Below are 22585 nucleotides of genomic sequence, written 5' to 3'. Positions count from 1 at the left end.
CTGTACTCATACTGTACTCATACGGTACTCATACCTATACTCTACACATACGTCTCTGTGCGTACGTCTCTCCCTTTCATTACTCTTCGCTCCTCTCATTTCCTCCTCTCACACCCTCTCTCACCTCCCACACCAGCCTGCCTCTCTTCCTCTTTTTTCCCTCTCACCCTCTCTCTGCTGCTCTCTCTTCTTCCCCTCTCCCTCCTCTGCCCCTCTCTCCAAGGAAAAAAGAGGGGAATAGACGTATTTGCTCATTTAGATAGAGAGGAAGAATAGGAGACAGGGAAGACAAAGGTGAGAAGAGAAATATATCTGTGGAGGAAGAGTGGAAGACATAAGGAAGGAGGGAGGAGAACAGACAGATGTGTCTAAAGGTAAGGTAGAGGAAGAAGAGGAGGAGTAGATTGAGATATTTCTGTCTTTTTCTGGAGGAAGAAAGATGTTTTGGATGGAGAGTGTTTATAGTGCTCAGCTTTGTACTTGGCTCTTGTGTGTGTGTGTGTGTGTGTGTGTGTGTGTGTGTGTGTGTGTTCCCACTCTAAATAGTACAAACACCCATCATTTCTCCATTGTCTGCCAGTAAAACGTCTGTATCTGTAGCCATCCCTGAATCTCTGGTTTATTAGGACCTGACGCCAAGCCATAAAATGCAACACAAACACTCTAACACACACTCACTAACACACACTCACTAACACACACTCACACACACACACACACATTCACGCACACAGACACACACACACACACGCACACACACACACACACACACACACACACACACACACACACACACACACACACACACACACACACACACACACATACTCACTAACACACACACACTCACTAGCACACACTCACTAACACACACACACACACTTCCACCCACCCATGCACTAACACACACACACACACACACACACACACACACACACACACACACACACACACACACACACACACACACACACACACACACACACACACACACACACACACACACTCATTTACACACTTCCCCCTCCTTTCTCTTCTTCTCCTCACCCTCTCTCTTCTTCTCCTCCCTCTCCTCTCTCTTCTTCTCCTCCCTCTCCTCCTCCCCCTCCTCTCTCTTCTTCTCTTCCCCCTTCTCTCTCTTCTTCTCCTCCCTCTCCTCTCTCTTCTTCTCCTCCATCTCCTCTCTCTTCTTCTCCTCCCTCTCCTCTCTCTTCTTCTCCTCCCTCTCCTCTCTCTTCTTCTCCTCTCTCTCCTCTCTCTTCTTCTCCTCCCCCCTCTCTCTTCTTCTCCTCCCCCTCCTCTCTCTTCTTCTCCTCCCCCTCCTCTATCTTCTTCTCCTCCCTCTCCTCTCTTCTTCTCCTCCCTCTCCTCTCTCTTCTTCTCCTCTTTCTCCTCTCTCTTCTTCTCCTCCCTCTCCTCTCTCTTCTTCTCCTCCCTCTCCTCTCTCTTCTTCTCCTCCCCCTCCTCTCTCTTCTTCTCCTCCCCCTCCTCTCTCTTCTTCTCCTCCCCCTCCTCTATCTTCTTCTCCTCCCTCTCCTCTCTTCTTCTCCTCCCTCTCCTCTCTCTTCTTCTCCTCTTTCTCCTCTCTCTTCTTCTCCTCCCTCTCCTCTCTCTTCTTCTCCTCCCTCTCCTCTCTCTTCTTCTCCTCCCTCTCCTCCCTCTTCTTTTCCTTCTTCTCCCACTCTTCTTCCCCCATAGGTCACTTCTTCGGTTTTTACAGCTGTTGGCATTACAAACAATTAGATCATGCATGTTTTGACTATACACTAACAAAGTTCATATTGCAATAGCTTACACTTTTTGCATTCTTTGTAAAACACAGCTTGTGCATGTCAGACTGTACTGCGTCATTGTTACAGATTGTTTTATCCTTTTTAAACAACGGAAACACATCTTATGTGGAAGAGAGAGTGACGCTGTCAATGTTTACAGAAATAAAAGCATCCCAGTTGTAAACAGCCAAGCCATTCTGACGTGTGTAACTGATGCAACCCTGAACAACCCTGGTAGCCCTTTCCTGCAGTCAAAAGACCAAATCACCCTGTAGTGGCCTCATGGCTGGAATGTTCTTAATCATTTTCATCATTTCATAATTAACCAACGTTATTTACAAAAAAACTACAAATCTGGTGTTTCGATGTCAAACAATTTGGTTATATTTCAGTCTTCTTTGGTGTAAATAAAGTGTAATATTGTGATACAAACTGAAAATATAATACATTTCAACTCTATATCTGACATGGTACAGGTGTCTTCTTCTTTTTAAGCCCATAACCAGGTGTGTGAGGTGTATACTTTAGTTTCAAAGTAGATTTGTTTAAGACTACCAAGAAACACTGTGACCATGATTTCGCCCAGTGCAGTAAAAGGCTAAAGAGACACTGGATCACTCACCCACACACACTCACCCACACACACTCACACACACACACTCACCCACCCACACTCACCCACACACACTCACCCACACACACACACTCACACACACTCACACACACACACTCACCCACCCACACTCACCCACACACACTCACCCACACACACACACTCAACCACACACACTCACCCACACACACTCACCCATGCAAACATCAGACAGCTTTGAATAATTGTTTTGTGAGTCTTGGGCAGGTAGGGCAGCTGAAATCACTGTGGTGTGGGCAGGACCACAGGCTGAGTGAGTGAGTGAGTGAGTGAGTGAGTGAGTGACTGACTGACTGAGTGACTGACTGAGTGACTGACTGAGTGACTGAGTGGCTGACTGACTGACTGACTGTGTGACTGTGTGACTGACTGACTGACTGTGTGACTGTGTTTCTGACTGACTGACTGACTGTGTGACTGTGTGACTGTGTGACTGACTGACTGACTGTGTGACTGTGTGACTGACTGACTGACTGACTGACTGTGTGACTGTGTGACTGACTGTGTGACTGTGTGACTGACTGACTGACTGACTGACTGTGTGACTGACTCTCTGACTGACTGTGTGAGTGTGTGACTGAGTGTGGGATCCTCTGTGAGGGTGAAGAGGATCTCATGAAGACTATTCCACCCTGAACTCACCACGTAACCATTCAGACCCTCCCGAGTGTGGCCCGTGACAAACACGCTTACACACGCCTAAACACACACACGTGGGCATACACACACGTACACACACACGCACATATGCACACACATACAATATGCAGATATACACACACATACACTATGGTTTAAGTTAATGATGGCCATAATATACTGTAGAAATGTGTATCACTTTGGGTCATCTTAATGCTTTCCGTCAGATGGTATGTACTCTAGCTGTTCTCGTACAGTTGATCCTTTGTTAAAATGAGGCGACGAGCTCAGTCTGTCACTGCACATGGCATATTAATAATAGACAGCCAGCTACCCCACATGCCCACTCTTAAAGACGTCAGCTGAATCTATTTACTCTCTGAGTTGCAATTTGGTGACGGAAGTGTGTGTGACAATTAAAGTGACCTGTGGAATGTATCAGGACCTAGACATTTCTCCCAAACCTGGTCCTGGAAAGCTACAGTAAGGATGGGATTATGTTTCAGTTCCGGCCTTCTTACTTGAATACACACTCCAAATCAATCTTCATACAAGAGTCTGTTAAATGGCTTAGATGTGACTGTATCATAAAAGACATCTGCGTCATTAGCAGTGTGACCCAAGCCAGGCGTGGATGGCCAAAACTGAACATAACATACATGATCTATAATCTCTCAATTCTGCTATAACAGAGCATAACCTCAGTCCACCTCTACTGGACCAGAGTTTAGAATGTTCTGTCTACGCCATACTGGATACATGTGCTCACACACACGTGCACGCACGCGCACACACATACACACACATACACACATACACACACACACACACACACACACACACACACACACACACACACACACACACACACACACACACACACACACACACACACACACACACACACACACACACACACACACACACACACACACACACACACACACACACACACACACACATTGAACCAGCAGTAATGAATCAGGCTATTAGTCTAGAGCCTCTTCATCCACGTCTGGGTCTCTCCCCCCCCCCCCCCCCCCCCCCCCCCCCCCCCTAATATGTTGTTCCACACTAAAAAATTGAATTTGCCAGTATCTAACCCAGCCAAACCCTATCCCAGATGACGCTGGGCCAAATTGTGCACCACCATATGGGACTCCCAATCATGGCCGGTTGTGATACAACCTGGGATCAAACCAGGGTTTGTAGTGACACGTCTAGCACGGAGATACAATGCCTCAGACCGCGGCGCCACTCGGGACCCCATATGGGTCGTGTAAGTATAAATTTGTGGATGCATGTGGGTGGTAGATCCATTCTGTGGACACACGTGTGAAGTCACAGTTTGCAGTGAGATCACCACTGCCCCCCCACTTCTCCCACTCCATGTTTTGGTTGTTTGAAGGATCTATTTCCATATCGCAGGCGTTGAGAGCCAAGAAAGAAATAAGGATGTAGAGCGAGGGCTCTTTGGCAAGTCTGGCTCCCATTGCCACAGAAACAAGACGGGCCCCCTTCAAAGGCAGGAGATGGCCGGCTCCCGTGGGGGGAGAGAGGGTGGCACAGCCACGTTAGAATCGCCAGCCGCCTGAGAAAAGGTCAAGGGTCAACTCAGTTGTCATCCATCATAGGTGAGCTAGTGTATAGAGCTGGGGCTGGGGTAGGGCTAGGGGTAGGGCTGAGGCTGGAGTAGGGGTAGGTCTGGGGTAGGGTTAGGGCTGGGGCTGGGTCTGAGGTAGGGCTGGGGTAGGGCTGAGGCTAGGGTAGGACTGAGGCTGGGGTAGGGATAGGGCTAGGGGCAGGGGTAGGGCTAGGGCCTGGGGTTAGGGTAGGGCTAGGGCCTGGGGCTGGGGTAGGGCTAGGGCTGGGGTAGGGCTAGGGCTGGGTCTGAGGTAGGTCTAGGGGTAGGGCTGAGGCTGGGGTAGGGCTGAGGCTGAGGCTGAGGCTGGGGTAGGGCTAGGGCTGGGTCTGAGGTAGATCTAGAGGTAGGGCTGAGGCTGGGGTAGGTCTGGGGTAGGGTTAGGGCTGGGGCTAGGTCTGGAGTAGAGCTAGGGATAGGGCTGGGGTAGGGCTGAGGCTGGGGCTGGGGTAGAGCTAGGGATAGGGCTGGGGTAGGGCTGAGGCTGGGGCTGGGGCTGGGGCTGGGGCTGGGGTAGGGCCTGGGGCTGGGGTAGGGATAGGGGCTGGGGTAGGGCTAGGGCCTGGGGCTGGGGCTGGGGTAGGGCTAGGGTAGGGCTGAGGCTGGGGTAGGGTTGGGGTAGGGCTAGGGGTAGGGCTAAGGTCTGGGGCTGGGGTAGAGCTAGGGCTAGGGGCTGGAGTAGAGCTAGGGCCTGGGGCTAGGGCCTAGGGCTAGGGCATGAGGCTGGGGTAGGGGTAGGGCTTGAGGCTGAGTCTGTGTCTGAGTGTTGGTTGTGGGGAAAAAGGGTTGCAACTGGAACTAGGAGAGAGGGGATGGGATATGGGTATATGTCACAGGTAGCTGGTGGAACCTTAATTTGGGAGGAGTGGGTCAGAGAAATAGCAGGAATATAAATGGAATGGTATTATTATGAGCCATCCACCCCTCACCAGCCTCCTGTGGCATAGGTATATGGCTGGAGCTGGTGCTAGGGCTTGGAATGGGGCTGGTGTTGGTGTACAGAGGTTGGAGGGCATGGGACTAGAACCCACAATCTCTTAGTTAATACTATATACCAGTTCACTCTTAGAAAGAAAAGTGCTATCTAGAACCTAAAGGGTTCTTCGGCTGTCCCCATAGGAGAAACCTTTGAACAACCCTTTCTCGTTCCAGGTAGAACCCTTTGGTTCCAAGTAGAACCATTTTGGCTTCCATGTAGAACCCTTTCCAGAGAGGTTTTTACATGGAACCAGAAATAGTTTTACCTGGAATCTAAAAGGGTTATCCAATGAGGACAGTCGAAGAACCCTTTTGGAAACCTTTTTTCTTAGAAATAAAAATAATAAAGCATTACCAGCTCTCCCAGAACCAGTCGGCCTGACCCAAACCCATCCACAGAGCAGAATCCGTTCCTCTGGCCCATCTAGACAGGATCAGGACTGCCTTTGTTTCAAGCTCAAATAGAAAAAGACAGAGAAACACACACACAGTCCTACCCTAGCTGCATCAGAGGACCATCAGAGGACCACAGGAAATAAGATCACATTTTTTAACTGTACTTGGAAAGGGGAAAACCTTATCAGTTGTACAACTGAATGCATCTTCCGCATTTCACCCAACCCCTCTGAATCAGAGAGGTGGGGAAGGCTGCCTTAATTGACCTCCATGTCATCAGCACCCAGGGAACAGTGGGTTAACTGCCTTGGTTAGGTGCAGAATGAACAATTTTTAAAAATCTATCAGCTCAGGGATTTGATCCAGCAACTTTTTGTTTACCGTCCCAACGCTCCTGCCCACCAGGCTACCTACCTAGACTTTCTTGTGTGTTATCCTCCATGATTTAACAATGTAAATAAGTCCCAGACTGTATTGTGTGTTATCCTCCATGATTTAACAATGTAAATAAGTCCCAGACTGTATTGTGTGTTATCCTCCATGATTTAACAATGTAAATAAGTCCCAGACTGTATTGTGTGTTATCCTCCATGATTTAACAATGTAAATAAGTCCCAGACTGTATTGTGTGTTATCCTCCATGATTTAACAATGTAAATAAGTCCCAGACTGTATTGTGTGTTATCCTCCATGATTTAACAATGTAAATAAGTCCCAGACTGTATTGTGTGTTATCCTCCATGATTTAACTCATGTGCATGTAAGACATATTCAAGTTTTATGTTTGCTTGTTTTTTTTAAATGGTTGAGTTAATAAACTAAACTAAACCAAAGAAAACTCAAAAGTCTGTCTGTGTTACTGACCTTCAGAGGGGAACGCACAGGAGGGAGAACATGACTATAAGACTAGGTGGTGGTCTGGAGGACTGACTCCTTGGACCATTCTTCTGTCTGTTTGACCCGAGCTCTGCTTGTTGGACGCCACTTCTGGGTCCTGGATGTGAGTGAAAATGAGAAGAAAATAAACAGACGCATCAACAATAATCTCTCAATTCTGCTATACCAGCTAACAGAACATGTCCTCAGTCCACCTCTACTGGACCAGATTCTAGAATGTTCTGTCTACGCCATACTGATACATGTGCTCTCTCTCACACACACACACACACACACACACACACACACACACACACACACACACACACACACACACACACACACACACACACACACACACACACACACACACACACACACACACACACACACACAGTTCCTCTCATGTACACACAGCAGCCTCAAAAAGATACCTCTAGGAGAAGAAAGCATCTCAAGATCAGAGAGTGATGGGGTCGAAGGTTGTGGGCACTGAAGTGTTTTTATTTCCACTTGGCTTTGAGGTGAGAAAAATACCTCTCACTGCTGTAAAATGACCAATGATTGACACGCAGTACACAACAAACACACACTCTTTTATCTATGCACCACACACACACACCGAAAAACACACAGATCAGGTGGACACTCTTTTTGGTGGACTTCTAGGGTCACCTAAAAGGACTTACGTTAGCCTAGGTGTTAACCCTTCCGAGTTGCCTTCGGTCAATTAGTATTTTGAAGTACTAGCCTAGTTATTCTAAAATGATACGCTTATAAATAAAGTTCCTGCGGTTCAAAGGCTTTGCAGGAACCCTACTGTAAACACCAAAAAACCTCAGAAATTATTTTGTATTTCTCTTCAGAACGTTTGAACTATGAATAGACCAGTGTTGGGGAAGCTACTCTGAAAATATACAGTAGTTTAACAAGCTACTACTAACTGGGCACAGATGTCAATTCAACGTTGGTTCAACGTCATTTCATTGAAATGACGTGGAAACCATGTTGATTCAACCAGTGTGTGCCAGGGGTTTGAAACAAAATTATTTTCCAATTGTTTCGTTCTGAAGAGTATAATTATTTGTTTTTGGTTCCGACCAGCAAAATAAAGTTCTGAACCGGTTCAAACCCCAAAAAGTACTGGTTTTAGTTGTCCCTTTAAAAAATCTCTGAAATATTTTTTAAAAACTTTTAGCTCAACATTAAATTACTTCACCAATCATGCAGTGCAGACAGAGCAGCTTGTTATAGAACCGGCAAGCTATAGCTCAGTGAGTTGTTTACATACATTGGCAAGAAAATGTATGTGAACCATTTGGAAATACCTGGATTTCTGCATAAATGTATCATCAAATTTGATCTGATCTTTGTCTAGGTCATAACAATAGACAAACACAGTCTGATTAAACTAATAACAGAAACAATTATATGTTTTCTGTCTTAATTGATGTCTTTCTTAATTGATGTCTAATGTCTTAATTGAACACACAGTATAAACATGCACAGTGCAGGGTGGGAAAAGTATGTGAACCCTTGGATTTAATAACTGGTTGACCCTCCTTTGGCAGCAATAACCTCAACCAAACGTTTTCTGTAGTTGCGGATCAGACCTGCACAATGGTCAGGAGGAATTTTGGACCATTCCGCTTTACAAAACTGTTTCAGTTACGCAATATTCTTGGGATGTCTGGTGTGAACTGCTCTCTTGAGGTCATGCCACAGCATCTCAATTGGATTGAGGTCACTGGGACTCTGACTGGGTCTCTCCAGAAGGCGTATTTTCTTCTGTTGAAGCCATTCTGTTGTTGATTTAGTTCTGTGTTTTGGGTTTTTGTCATGTTGCATCACCCAACTTTTGTTGGGCTTCAATTGGCGGACAGGTAGCCTAACATACTCCTGCAAAATGTCTTGATAAACTTGGGAATTAATTTTTCCTTCAATGATAGCAAGCTGTCCAGGCCCTGAGGCAGCAACGCAGCCCCAAACCATGATGCTCCCTCCACCATACTTTACAGTTGGGATGAGGTTTTTATGTTGGTGTGCTGTGCCTTTTTTTCTCCACACATAGTGTTGTGTGTTCCATCTAAACAACTCAACTGTAGTTTCATCTGTCCACATAATATTTTGCCAGTAGTGCTGTGGAACATCCAGATGCTCTTTTGCAAACTTCAGACGTGCAGCAATGTTTTTTTGGGATAGCAGTGGCTTCTTCTGTTACGTCCTCCCATGAACACCATTCTTGTTTAGTGTTTTACGTATAGTAGACTCGTCAACAGAGATGGTAGCATGTTCAAGAGATTTCTGTAAGTCTTTAACTGACACTCTAGAATTCTTCTTAACCTCGTTGAGCATTCTGCGCTGTGCTCTTGCAGTCATCTTTGCAGGTCGGCCACTCCTAGGGAGAGTAGCAACAGTGCTGCATTTCTCCATTTCTTACTATGGACTGATGAACATCAAGGCTTTTAGAGATACTTTTGTAACCCTTTCCAGCTTTATGCAAGTTAACAATTGTTAATCTTAGGCCTTCCGAGATCTCTTTTGTTCGAGGAATGGTTCACATCAGGCAATGCTTCTTGTGAATAGCAAACAAACATTTTGTGAGTGTTTTTATAGGGCAAGGCAGCTCTAACCAACATCTCCAATTTCATCTCATTGATTGGACTCCTAGTTAGCTGACTCCTGACTCCAATTAGCTTTTGGATAAGTCATTAGCCTTGGGGTTCACATACTTTTTCCAACCTACACTGTGAATGTTTAAATTATGTATTCAATATAGACAAGAAAAATACAATAATTTGTGTGTCATTAGTTTAAGCACACTGTGTTTGTCTATTGTTGTGACTTAGATGAAGATCAAATCAAATTTGATGACCAATTTATAAAGAAGTCCAGGTAATTCCAAAGGTTTTCACATACTTTTTCTTGCCTCTGTATGTGATGGAAAGACAAGTGTAGGGCGCGTGGAGAGCTGGAAGAACAAGAACAAGGGCTTGAGGGAGTCAAAATAGCAAAAGGAGGAAGCGTTGTGGCTCTACAAATATCTACATATGATGTGGAAAGCTATGATTTTCAGAGTAGGACACCGATTAAAGGCGTTTTATTTTGGCGTTTTGAAGGATATCGAGGCTTCGTGGCTTTGGAAGAACATGCCAGAAGTGGTAGACACATGTCTACTGACCTGAATTATAGATCGCAAAAAAGAGGAAATCCTATCGGTTTTGTTGTCGTTTGATCAACAGTTTCTTCTGACTCGTGAAACTTGGGTATGTGAGATTTGCAGCGAGACCATATGTACAGAAGACACTGCAGTGTTACAATTGTAAAAAGTATGGACACGTGGCAAGTGTTTGTCAAAGGAATAAATATGTCGTAGTTGAAGAGTCCGATGAAGCACGTTGCTGTAATTGTGATGGGAATCACGTTCCTGAGTTCCCGGAGTGCCCTGTAAGGATGAAGGAGGTTGCAGTAGCTAGGATCAGGGCTGTCCAGCAGGTCTCCTATGTGGAGGCAGTGAAAATAGCTGAAGGAGTGAGTTTAGATGAGATGGTAGTGGATGGCCCACAGCCTGCAGTAAATGCCATTCAGGAGAAGAGTCCTGAAACATTAACAGTGAAGTAGGTGGATTTTGTTGCATTTATTGCGCAAGTGATGAAATGCACTGGACAAACTGATATAAAATCTAAGAAACTAGACATTGTGAAGGTGGCAAAAAGATTTCTGGATCTCCAGGACTTTACAGCCTAAATGTTGCAGGGAATAGGGAATGAAGAGGTTCCTCCTCCCAGGTTCCTGAACCTGTGTAGGGATCTGAGTAGACATTTGAATCTAACTGCAGTACGTTTAGTTATTTTTTTTAAACTTTTGAATATTAGAAGTATATTTTTTCACCCTTCTCTTCTCCATATTATTTAGCATTCATGTTGATAAGTTTTCCGCCCATCCAGTAGGTGGCGGCATGCACCTCTAACGTTGTTTGCGAACCGCCATATCATAGACGAAGAACAAGACGAGTAGGGCTCCAGATGCATTTGAAATGTTTCGGGTGGGGAGAGAGGGAGGAGGAGGAGGCTTGGCTTGAAGCACTGGCATCTTGTGATGACATTCATTGTCTGAATTAGGCCCACAGAATTATACCTACGGAGGAGCGGCTTCTATGGACACATCTCAGCTTTTTGTAGATAATAAATCCAATGTGAAATGTAATAACTATAGTATCCCTAACTAGCATTTAAAAAGTTAATGCATTCTTCTCTAATTAAAAATCTCTCTCCCTATCTTCTGAATCACATGACAACGCTACAGCTATGCTTTGGAGGGGGCGGGGCTTGTAACTTCATTAGGCTACAGCTATGCTTTGGAGGGGGCGGGGCTTGTAACTTCAGTAGGCTACAGTTATGCTTTGGAGGGGGAGGGGCTTGTAACTTCAGTAGGCTACAGTGATGCTTTGGAGGGGGCGGGGCTTGTAACTTCAGTAGGCTACAGCAATGCTTTGGAGGGGGCGGGGCTTGTAACTTCAGTAGGCGACAGCTATGCTTTGGAGGGGGCGGGGCTTGTAACTTCAGTAGGCTACAGCTATGCTTTGGAGGGGGCGGGGCTTGTAACTTCAGTAGGCGACAGCTATGCTTTGGAGGGGGAGGGGCTTGTAACTTCAGTAGGCTACAGCTATGCTTTGGAGGGGGCGGGGCTTGTAACTTCAGTAGGCGACAGCTATGCTTTGGAGGGGGAGGGGCTTGTAACTTCAGTAGGCTACAGCTATGCTTTGGAGGGGGAGGGGCTTGTAACTTCAGTAGGCTACAGCTATGCTTTGGAGGGGGCGGGTCTTGTAACTTCAGTAGGCTACAGCTATGCTTTGGAGGGGGAGGGGCTTGTAACTTCAGTAGGCTACAGCTATGCTTTGGAGGGGGCGGGTCTTGTAACTTCAGTAGGCTACAGCTATGCTTTGGAGGGGGATGGACAGGTAGCCTACACGCACACACACTGGCAAAGATATTCAGGTGACAGGCAGACAGTGGAAGACATTCTGATTGACCGAGAGAGGGCTTTGCATAGGCACTTGGTTGCATTTTTTGTCACTACTCTTAAACCCCTGGATTCCATTTATCATAGCACCCTTCGTTTTATCACAGGAGACAATTTTATTACTCATCACTGCATCCTTTACCAAAAGTTTGTTATGGATAATCCTGAATGAATCTTGAATAATGGTGAGTGCAAAAGTTCCAGAGGGTCAAAGATCATACCCCCAGGACATGCTAACCTCCCCTGTTATTGGTATTGGTGAGAGGTTAGAATGTCTTGGTGGTGTGATCTTTGACCCTCTGGAACTTTTGCACTCAGCATGTAAACTCCGTAATTCAACAAAATTATTATTTGTTAAACAAAATCTCTTTCTCTGAGAAATTGTAGCTCAGTATTTGAATTCTTTATTTTATACAGTCATTATTGCTCATCCGGTGTCAATAATTTCTGACCCGACTGTATATGTTAATTAACAGAGTGTGTAATTCAGCCTATTAAACACAAAAAGTGAGAATTAGGCAGACTGTCAGAAATGTAGTGTGTAGTTCCAGTGATTAGCTACACTGCTACATCAAATCAAATCAAATCTAAGTTTATTTGTCACGTGCGCCGAATACAACAGGTGTAGTAGACCTTACAGTGAAATGCTTACTTACAGGATCTAACCAATAGTGCAAAAAAGATATTATGTGAACAATAGGTAAGTAAAGAAATAAAAACAACGGTAAAACGACTGTAGCGAGGCTATATACAGTAGTGAGGTTATATACAGTAGAGAGGCTATATACAGTAGAGAGGCTATATACAGTAGAGAGGCTATATACAGTAGAGAGGCTATATACAGCAGATAGGCTACATACAGTAGAGAGGCTATAAACAGTAGAGAGGCTATATACAGTAGTGAGGCTATATACAGTAGAGAGGCTATAAAAGTAGCGAGGCTACATACAGACACCGGTTAGTCAGGCTGATTGAGGTAGTATGTACATGTAGATATGGTTAAAGTGACAATGCGTATATGATGAACAGATAGTAGCAGTAGCGTAAAAGAGGGGTTGGCGGGTGGTGGTTGGGACACAATGCAGATAGCCCGGTTAGCCAATGTACGGGAGCACTGGTTGGTCAGGCCAATTGGGGTAGTATGTACATGAATGTATAGGTAAAGTGACTGTGCATATATGATAAACATAGAGTAGCAGCAGTGTAAAAGAGGGGTTGGGAGGGGGAGGGGGCACACAGTGCAAATATGACCTGTTCAGGAGTCTTATGGCTTGCTGGTAAAAACTGTTGAGAATCATTTTTGTCCTAGACTTGGCACTCAGGTACTGCTTGCCATGCGGTAGTAGAGAGAACAGTCTATGACTGGGGTGGTTGGGACAATTCCCTGGTACGACAATTTTTAGGGTTTTCCTCTGACACCACCTGGTGTAGAGGTCCTGGATGGCAGGCAGCTTAGCCCCAGTGATGTACTGGGCCGTACGCACGACCCTATGTGGTGCCTTGTGGTCAGAGGCTGAGCAATTACGTACCAGGGAGTGATGCAACCAGTCAGGATGCCCTCGATGTTGCAGCTGTAGAACCTTTTGAGGATCTCAGGACCCATGCCAAATCTTTTTAGTTTCCTGAGGGGGAATAGGCTTTGTTGTGCCCTCTTCATAACTGTCTTGGTGTGTTTGCCTCATTCTAGTTTGTTGGTGATGTGGACACCAAAGAACTTGAGGCTCTCAACCTGCTCCACTACAGCCCCGTCGATGAGAATGGGGGCGTACTCGGTGCTCCTTTTCCTGTAGTCCACAATCATCTCCTTAGTCTTGGTTACGTGCCTGGCCATGCAGTCGTAGGTGAACAGGGAGTATAGGAGGGGACTGAGCACGCACCCCTGGGGGGCTCCAATATTGAGGATCATCGTGGCAGATGTGTTGCTACCTACCCTCACCACCTGGGGGCGGCCCGTCAGCAAGTCCAGGATCCAGTTGCAGAGGGAGGTGTTTAGTCCCAGGATCCTTAGCTTAGTGATGAGCTTTGAGGGTACTATGGTGTTGAACGCTGAGCTGTAGTCAATGAATAGCATTCTCACATAAGTGTTCCTTTTGTCCAGGTGAGAAAGGGCAGTGTGTAGTGTAATGGAGATTACATAATCTGTGGATCTGTTTGGGCGGTATGCAAATTGGAGTAGGTCTAGGGTTTCTTCGATAATGGTGTTGATGTGAGCCATTACCAGCCTTTCGAAGCACCTCATGGCTTTGGACGTGAATGCTACGGGTTTGTAGCCATTTATGCCGGTTGCCTTTGTGTTCTTGGGCACAGGGACAAGGGTGGTCTGCTTGAAACATGTTAGTATTACAGACTCAATCAGGGACATGTTGAAAATATCAGTGAAGACACCTGCCAGTTGGTCAGCACGTGCCCGGAGCACATGTCCTGGTAATCCGTCTGGCCCCGCAGCCTTGTGTATGTTGACCTGTTTAAAGGTCTTACTCACGTCGGCCAAGGAGAGCGTGATCACACAGTCGTCCGGAACAGGAAATTATTGAACTACTGAAAACACTACCAATATTTTAATTTAGTTCAACTACCACCAAGCTACTGAAAATGTTAGTTAAATTACTAGTTGAATTAGGTGTTTACTACTAATGTAGCAAACTACTTTCCAATACCGGAATAGAAAGAAACAACCTGGAATGTAGGGTATTGCTGAAACCAGGGTAAAGAGAAAGAGCCATGCCATGTCCTGTGTGTCCCTCTGGTGGCTGAGGGGTGTTAGTGCAGGTGCGTTCGATCTAGCCTGGGGAGACTCCTGCAGACTCATTCACCCTGGAAAATGTTACAATCCTCCTCCCACTGACACACAGGGTCTAGGTTAAATATAACATCACACACACACAAAGGTAAAATACCTGCGGAGAAGGACTGAGAGTTAGAGAAAGAGAGAGAGAGAGAGAGAGAGAGGTATACAAACACACACACAGCAATTGGTGAACAGGTTGCGATAAATACCATTGGAAATGAATAATAGCCACTCCATCCTTCCATCAGTATGGAGAGTATGCCACTATCACTTCATTTATGCCACTTTAATAATGTTTACATATCTTGCATTACTCATCTCATATGTATTTACTGTATTTTATACCATCTATTGCATCTTGTCTATGCTGCTCTGTTATTGCTCATCCATATATTTATATGTATATATTCTTATTTCATTCCTTTACTTAGATTTGTGTGTATTAGGTAGTTGTTGTGGAGTTTTTAGACTACTTGTTAGATATTACTGTACTATCGGAACTAGAAGCACAAGCATTTCACTACACTTGCAATAATATCTGCTAACCATGTGTATGTGAACAATAATATCTGCTAACCACGTGTATGTGAACAATAATATCTGCTAACCACGTGTATGTGAACAATAATATCTGTTAACCATGTGTATGTGAACAATAATATCTGCTAACCATGTGTATGTGAACAATAATATCTGCTAACCATGTGTATGTGAACAATAATATCTGCTAACCATGTGTATGTGAACAATAACATCTGCTAACCATGTGTATGTGAACAATAATATCTGCTAACCATGTGTATGTGAACAATAATATCTGCTAACCATGGGTATGTGAACAAGACAATGTGATTTGATTTGAATATTTCTCATTCACAAAGGTCAGCTGTGACAACTGATTGGGTTGAACTGACTCCCTAAGAGGCCAAGCCAACAGTAATAAGTCATTCCTACTGCATTTATTTGCCAGACCAGCTCTCAGAATCAGGATCACCTTTATTCACCTACTGAATAATTCATACAGTCAGAATTTTACTTGGTGATATGGTGCTGCTAATGATAGACAATTTTTAGAGGGAGAGGGTTAGACAGAGGGTTAGACAGTGACAGAGGGTTAGACAGTGACAGAGGGTTAGACAGTGACAGAGGGTTAGACAGTGACAGAGGGTTAGACAGTGACAGAGGGTTAGACAGTGACAGAGGGTTAGACAGTGACAGAGGGTTAGACAGTGAGGGAGATGGAGAAAGTGAGAGTGAGAGAGAAATCAAACATCACTCTAACAACATATTTCTGAGACTGCATCAAGGTTATTATAGTAAACTAAAACTGAAACTAAAACAAAAACTAATAATGAAAAAACAGTTCAGTACACTGAAATAAAACAATTAACAAACCCATTGAAAACGAAAACTATACTGAAACTATTATCTTTGACTCAAAACTAACTCAAAACTAACCGAATGATGTTCCGGTTTAATTTTTTTCTAGACTTTGTGCAAAAATCAACGGGGATTTAAGCTTTTGGGAGTTTTCAAGCTACTGAATCTGTTGATTTAATATGCGGATGGAGACGCTTGTGCATAACAATCGCCAGCTAAAAGAGAAACAAATCTAGGTTGCTAACTTGATTCTTCTTACATGTACTACTAAAGTTAAAACGCATCGATCTGGTGTAAACATGGCGAGAGTTTCTTTCCAACACATTCTTTGCACCAGTCTTGGCTCTATTCCTTTTAAATCTAAGTCACATTGAGATTGACTTTTGGCAATGAATCCCTTTATCTACTTCCACAGAGTCAGATGAACTCATTGTTATGTATCTGTGTGCAGTTTGAAGGAAGTTGCTGACAAGAAACTGTGCGATTGCTTTGCGCAAATGCTAGTTAGCATTGGCTCGCAAAACTACCTCTAACTTCCTTCATACTGGATCGAGATATATAAACATGGTATCCACAAGTTAATCTGAAATTCAAAATCCCAAACTATCCCTTTAAAGTGACATCACAGAAGACACACAGAAATGATGCAACCCAAGTGCTCCTAACTTCCCAAGCATGCTTTCTGTCCCTAACATTAAAACTGAAACTAAAAACGAACTGAAACTAAACATGATTTCAAATAAAAAAAAATATATAAATATAACAGAAAAACACAAAATTATAATAACCTTCATACCAATCAGTCAGTATTATTTCTCACACAATCCTCATTATTAGAGTCAAACCCAAACATTAGCATGGAATTTTAAATGTGTTTTAATAGTTTGAAACTTACTCGACTTCAGTAACACGAAAAAGGGCCTAAGCCAAGATACAACATCTCCCAGTTTGAGGACTATCTACTGTCTATCTATGTCATAGTGTAGCTGGGTCTTAATGGGGCACAGCGGAGGCTGCTGAGGGGCTCATAATAATGGCTTGAATGGAGAGAATGGAAGGGCATCAAACACATGGAAAACATGTATTTGATACCATTCCACCAATTACGCTCCAGCCATTACCACGAGCCCGTCCTCTGCAATTAAGGTGCCGCTACCCTCCTGTGATCGAGCGCCCTCATAGGAAGATCCGGGAGGTTCACAGTAAAAGGTCAGGACCACATGAAAAGGCTATCTAACGGTATTATTCATTATTTTATGAAAGAAACAACATGTTAAGAGAAATAACAGACAAGACTTTCTACCGCCTCCCTATCTTGAGTAAAATGTCTATTTGTCATTTTCTCATGTTGCTTCCGCTGCTGTTTGAAATCCAATGAAAAGTGTAGTCAGTCAGCAGTGTTGTTGTAAGATTGAGCATGTTTAAAAAGAACATCCTGCAACATAAACTCCTTTTTCATTTTCTATTGTTTAAAAAGGATGGTGCCTTTGTTGAGTGTTGCGTGACTGGTGGTCAGTGGTGAATAGTAATTAAGTAAAAATACTTGAAAGTACTACTTCAGTCGTTTTTGGGGGTATCTTTACTATTGTACTTTTTACCCCATTCATTTTCCCTGACAACCCAAAGTACTCGTTACATTTTGAATGTTTAGTAGAACAGGAAAATGGTGAAACTCACACTTATCAAGAGAACACGTGGTCATCCCTACTGCCTCTGTTCTGGTAGACTCACTAAACATATACTTCTTTACTTTTACTCAAGTATGACAATTGTTAACTTTTTCCACCAGTGCTGGGGGTGGTTTATAACTGCAAAATGCATGTTGTATGCATTACACGTTAGTGTCCAGCAGGTGAAGGCAGAGCAATGCAAAGGTCTACCAGGGTATGAATCATAGTACCAGTCACAGGCCTATGGATTTTATGTTTGAATGTTTGATTGTTTGCATTGTGAATTAGATTCACTTTATTAACTGATTGACTTTGTGATCAATTGATCAACTAACTGATTGTCTAACAGACTTCTCCTCTGGTGACTTCCCTAGGCCATGGTTGTACCTCCCTTCTCCGCCCCCCTCCCTCTCCTAGTGGCTCTGCTTCAGCTTGCAGTACTACCTCTTGTCCACGCGGGGGCGTACTACAGACACAAGCAGCACCCGCAGCAGCATCAGCCCACGCCACACCTGTCCCACATGGGCATAGGGGGTAAGGAGCAGCACCCTCAGCAGCATTGGCCAGGAAAAGAGATGCCCCACATGCAGTACCCCCAGTACAGAAAAGAGATCCCACAGATGTCCATGCACATGGGCAAGACGAACCCCCACAAGGGTGGAGTAGTCAACAGTGGACAGGATAAAGGTGAGACCGAAGGGCAATCTCAAATGACATGTGACTCTGGTCAAAAGTAGGCCAGTAGTATGTTACTTATATTAAAATTATGTCAATCTTCAATGTTTATTACCTTAACCTAACTCGAGTTAGGACACACACACTCTGCCATCTTGGAATGTTTAGACTGAATGGACATCTTACCCCCCACAGGTAAAACCATCCCCAGTGGGGCAGTGGGAGGTCTCCCTGGGGGTCTGCCAGGAGAGCAGGGCCCAGCTGGGCCTCCCGGACCTGAGGGTCCCTCTGGGCCTCCAGGACCTCCCGGGGAAGGACAGCCAGGAGGGGAAGGAAAACCAGGCCACGCTGGTCCCCCAGGATTCCCTGGAATAGGAAAACCAGGACTCCCAGGAATTCCAGGCAAGCCAGGCAGCATGGGAGAGCCAGGAGTACCTGGAGAATTGGGCCCCAGCGGCAGAGAGGGTCCGATGGGGCAGCCAGGGCCTCAGGGGTCCCCTGGTCCTTCAGGTCTTCCAGGGATAGGAAAACTAGGGGCTGGGGGGTTGCCAGGACAACCAGGATCCAGAGGAGAGCCAGGACACAAAGGCCTGCCGGGACTACCAGGATTACCAGGACCCAAGGGTGACAAGGGGATTGGACAGCCAGGACAGCCAGGCCACAAAGGACTAGCAGGACCTCCTGGACCTCCAGGACAGGGAGGGATGCCTGGTGTGGGCAAGCCTGGAATGAATGGCATGTCAGGGCCACCAGGAGGACCAGGGAAACCAGGCCTCCCTGGAGAGCAGGGGCTGGCTGGACCAGCAGGAGAGGGCGGAGAGCCCGGTCCACCAGGGCTGCCAGGTCAGGGAAAACCTGGCCAGAATGGTCTGCCGGGACAACCAGGAATGCCCGGTGGGAAAGGGCACCCAGGCCCTCCAGGTTTTCCAGGGAAGCCTGGATTGCCTGGATTCGGAAAACCAGGATTCCCAGGACCCAAAGGAGATAAGGGGATGGCTGGGATGCCTGGAGGCCCAGGACCAAAGGGAGACAAGGGCCATGGAGGACTGCCTGGTATGCTAGGACAGCCTGGATCAATTGGACCAGCTGGTCCCCTTGGCCCTATGGGACCCCCTGGAGGTCTGGGTCAACCAGGGCCAAAAGGCGAGGCTGGAGAAGGAGGTCATAAGGGGTTGCCTGGTGGGCAAGGGGAGCCTGGTCCTACTGGACTGACTGGTCAGAATGGCTTCCCTGGAGAGGGAGGAGAGCCTGGGCCAAGGGGTCCCACTGGGCCTGTAGGACCCCAAGGGGAAGGCGGACACAAAGGGTTACCAGGCGCCCCTGGCATTCCAGGCCTACCTGGGCCAAAGGGAGAGGGAGGACTTCCAGGCGAGAAGGGTCCCCAAGGTCCTAAGGGCATTCCAGGTCTGGGAGGTGCAGGTGGGCCGATCGGACCTCCTGGTGCTCCTGGGTCTAAAGGTGACAGCGGAACTCCTGGTCTTCCCGGCGTTGATGGTAAGGGAAACCCAGGTGTCCCTGGTCCTCTTGGACCTCCAGGTAAAGAAGGTCCTGGAGGACCACCGGGAAGCCCAGGCCAGCCAGGTCCACCTGGTCCCCCAGGGCCTCCCGGACCCACTGACATGGGAGCAGTCCTCCCTGAGATGGGTTTTCCTCCTGGGCTGGACGGAGTCAAGACTGCCGGTTATGGCAAGAAGGGAAAATATGGAGGAAACGGAGGAGAAGTGATGGGCCCCAACGGCCTGGAGATGCCCGCGTTCACGGCTCTGGTGACCACGCCCTTCCCACCTGTGGGCACGGCTGTGGTGTTTGACAAAATCCTGTACAACGGCCGTCAGAACTACAACCCCCAGACAGGCGTGTTCACCTGCGACATGCCCGGGATCTACTACTTTGCCTACCACATCAGCTGCAAAGGTGCCAACGTGTGGGTGGCGCTGATGAGGAACGATGAGCCTGTGATGTACACATATGATGAGTATAAAAAGGGCTTCCTGGATCAGGCATCGGGGAGCGCAGTGTTACCTCTACAGCCCGGGGACACTGTGTACCTCCAGCTACCCTCGGACCAGGCCGCAGGACTATACGCTGGCCAATACGTCCACTCCTCCTTCTCTGGGTACTTGTTGTACCCCATGTAAGAACACCAACCTTCAGAGAGGAAGAGATGGTCACAAAGAGAGAGAATGTTGGAGAAATGTAAACATTGATTATAGAATTCTTTAAATTGATATGTTGTTTTAAAAACATCAATTATCTGCTGAGATTGACGCTGTTGAGATCGACAGTGACGGGAGGACATGTCGGACCATCCCAGGGAAATTCTGAGAGAGGAGTGTGCTTGTGTGAGGGTACATATATGCAGTTTTTAATAACAATTTATGTTGGGGTACAAAGATTGCTGCATCTATCTACTGGTCTGAGAAGTTGTCACAACAACACTGCATTAAAATATTCCATTACAGCAACTGGGTTCATTTATTGTAAAATGTGGTGATATATATTGGTTTGATTTATAGTACAGCACAGACTGATGTGGAGACTGTAGAAGAAAGAATGGGATATCTGAGGTATATATTTAGTATTGTGTTTTCCCCAGCCCCTACATGTTCCTATTTAAACTGGCAGCTGCCATAAACAAAACTGTGGCAAAGAATGTAAATTGGATAACTTTAAAAAGAAAACTAAAGAAAATAAATTGAATAGCTATATTGGCACCTGAACTTTTGTATTACGGTACTTATAAAATGGCAATTGAAAACCAATAGAGACAGTTCAAGATTCACATAAAGTGGTGCTATCATTTATGTGACATTTTAGTTTGTTACATAACTTTGTTGTTTTGTTTTTGTTTTATTTGTGTGATTATTTTTTGTTGTTACTTTTGCAGACAAGCATCATCTATGATGTTTATAGGGGTGATTTTGTTGCATGAAATGGATGGGAATGTAATGCATTATGGGTGTATTGGTTCAAAGCGATGCCTCTTGTGGCACGTACAGAGTAATGCTCCAACAGACACTGACTAGCCCACAAAAATGAAAACCACTGCTCTCATTACAAAGCCCCTTCTTGCTGTATGTCTCTGTTGTCAGCTGAATGAAGCAGGAGCACTATACTGACAGAGGTATGAAACAAGTTTGACCAACAGATAGACACTCATTTTGATGGCCTATACGGTTATGTAAGTAGGATAGGAATTGATAATCAATTGTGAATAACTTTTGAAAAAGAGAATTGAATTAATTAATTACTCTGGGGAAAATGGTGTGTAGGCCTATTCCCTCTGGGTTCAGCAGTACAGAATTTAAGTCATTGGGTTAAAGGTACTGTATGTGGAGGTTAAGATTGAAGGTTAATAAATACTTTGATGTCAATTAGCGAGAATAATGCCCAAAACAAACCAGGAGGAGGTGTTTGTGGTTACAAGTTAGTGAGGAGACTTATAGACAACGAATATAGACAAAGAATAGAATGTCAAAAGAGAGAGGGGGAAGGGTGAAAATGCCTTCCTGCATGCCCCCTCCCTCACCTCTCACCCACCTATATATCCCTATACCTCACCCCTCTAGTCTACCCTTCCTTTCTACCCATCTCTACTCTTCTACCCCTCCCCTGACTCCAGGTATCAATTCTGTTTTCTATCTTTATTTCACTCAATGGTGCTAAACACAGTATAATCTAGAAGAAAAAGAAACGCACACCTATTAAGACGAGGTGCTGGCTAGCGGAGTAGAAAACTTGAAAATAAAAGAGAGCCGCACACTCTAGGAGCTCAGATGCAAAAATGTAATTACCAACGTTTCAACAGCCAAGGATTATACCCTGATGAAGACAGCTTGGCTGTCGAAACGTTGGTAATTACATTTTTGCATCTGAGCTCCTAGAGTGTGCGGCTCTCTTTTATTTTCAAGCTAAACACAGTATAACCAAACAAAACCTTGAGTTTTTATGTTTTTACTGTTATACTGTAGATGTTGTTTTTTAAATAAAGATGATTTAACTAAAAGGTCATGCGTTATTCTTATTTTAACATATATCAAAACATGTATAATTTTATTGTGTGACACTGATAAGTGCATATCAGATTAGTCCAGT

At 45.2% G+C, this 22585-nt stretch overlaps 1 protein-coding gene across 1 annotated transcript in view; it reads left to right on the top strand.

Annotated features, from left to right (window-relative positions):
- LOC110520512 (collagen alpha-1(VIII) chain) overlaps positions 1-22496 on the top strand; it is a 26888-nt gene extending 4392 nt beyond the window's left edge. Inside the window, exons 2-3 of the mRNA XM_021597890.2 lie at positions 18190-18502; positions 18686-22496. Coding sequence (XP_021453565.2) covers positions 18193-18502; positions 18686-20628 — 2253 coding nt within the window. The 5' untranslated portion in view covers positions 18190-18192 and the 3' untranslated portion in view covers positions 20629-22496. The remainder of the gene's footprint in view (positions 1-18189; positions 18503-18685) is intronic.
- The last annotated feature ends 89 nt before the right edge of the window (positions 22497-22585 follow it).

Source organism: Oncorhynchus mykiss, chromosome 3 (genome assembly GCF_013265735.2).
Source record: "Oncorhynchus mykiss isolate Arlee chromosome 3, USDA_OmykA_1.1, whole genome shotgun sequence".
Classification (NCBI taxonomy): Eukaryota; Metazoa; Chordata; class Actinopteri; order Salmoniformes; family Salmonidae; genus Oncorhynchus; species Oncorhynchus mykiss.
This window is presented reverse-complemented; position numbering and strand designations above follow the sequence as displayed.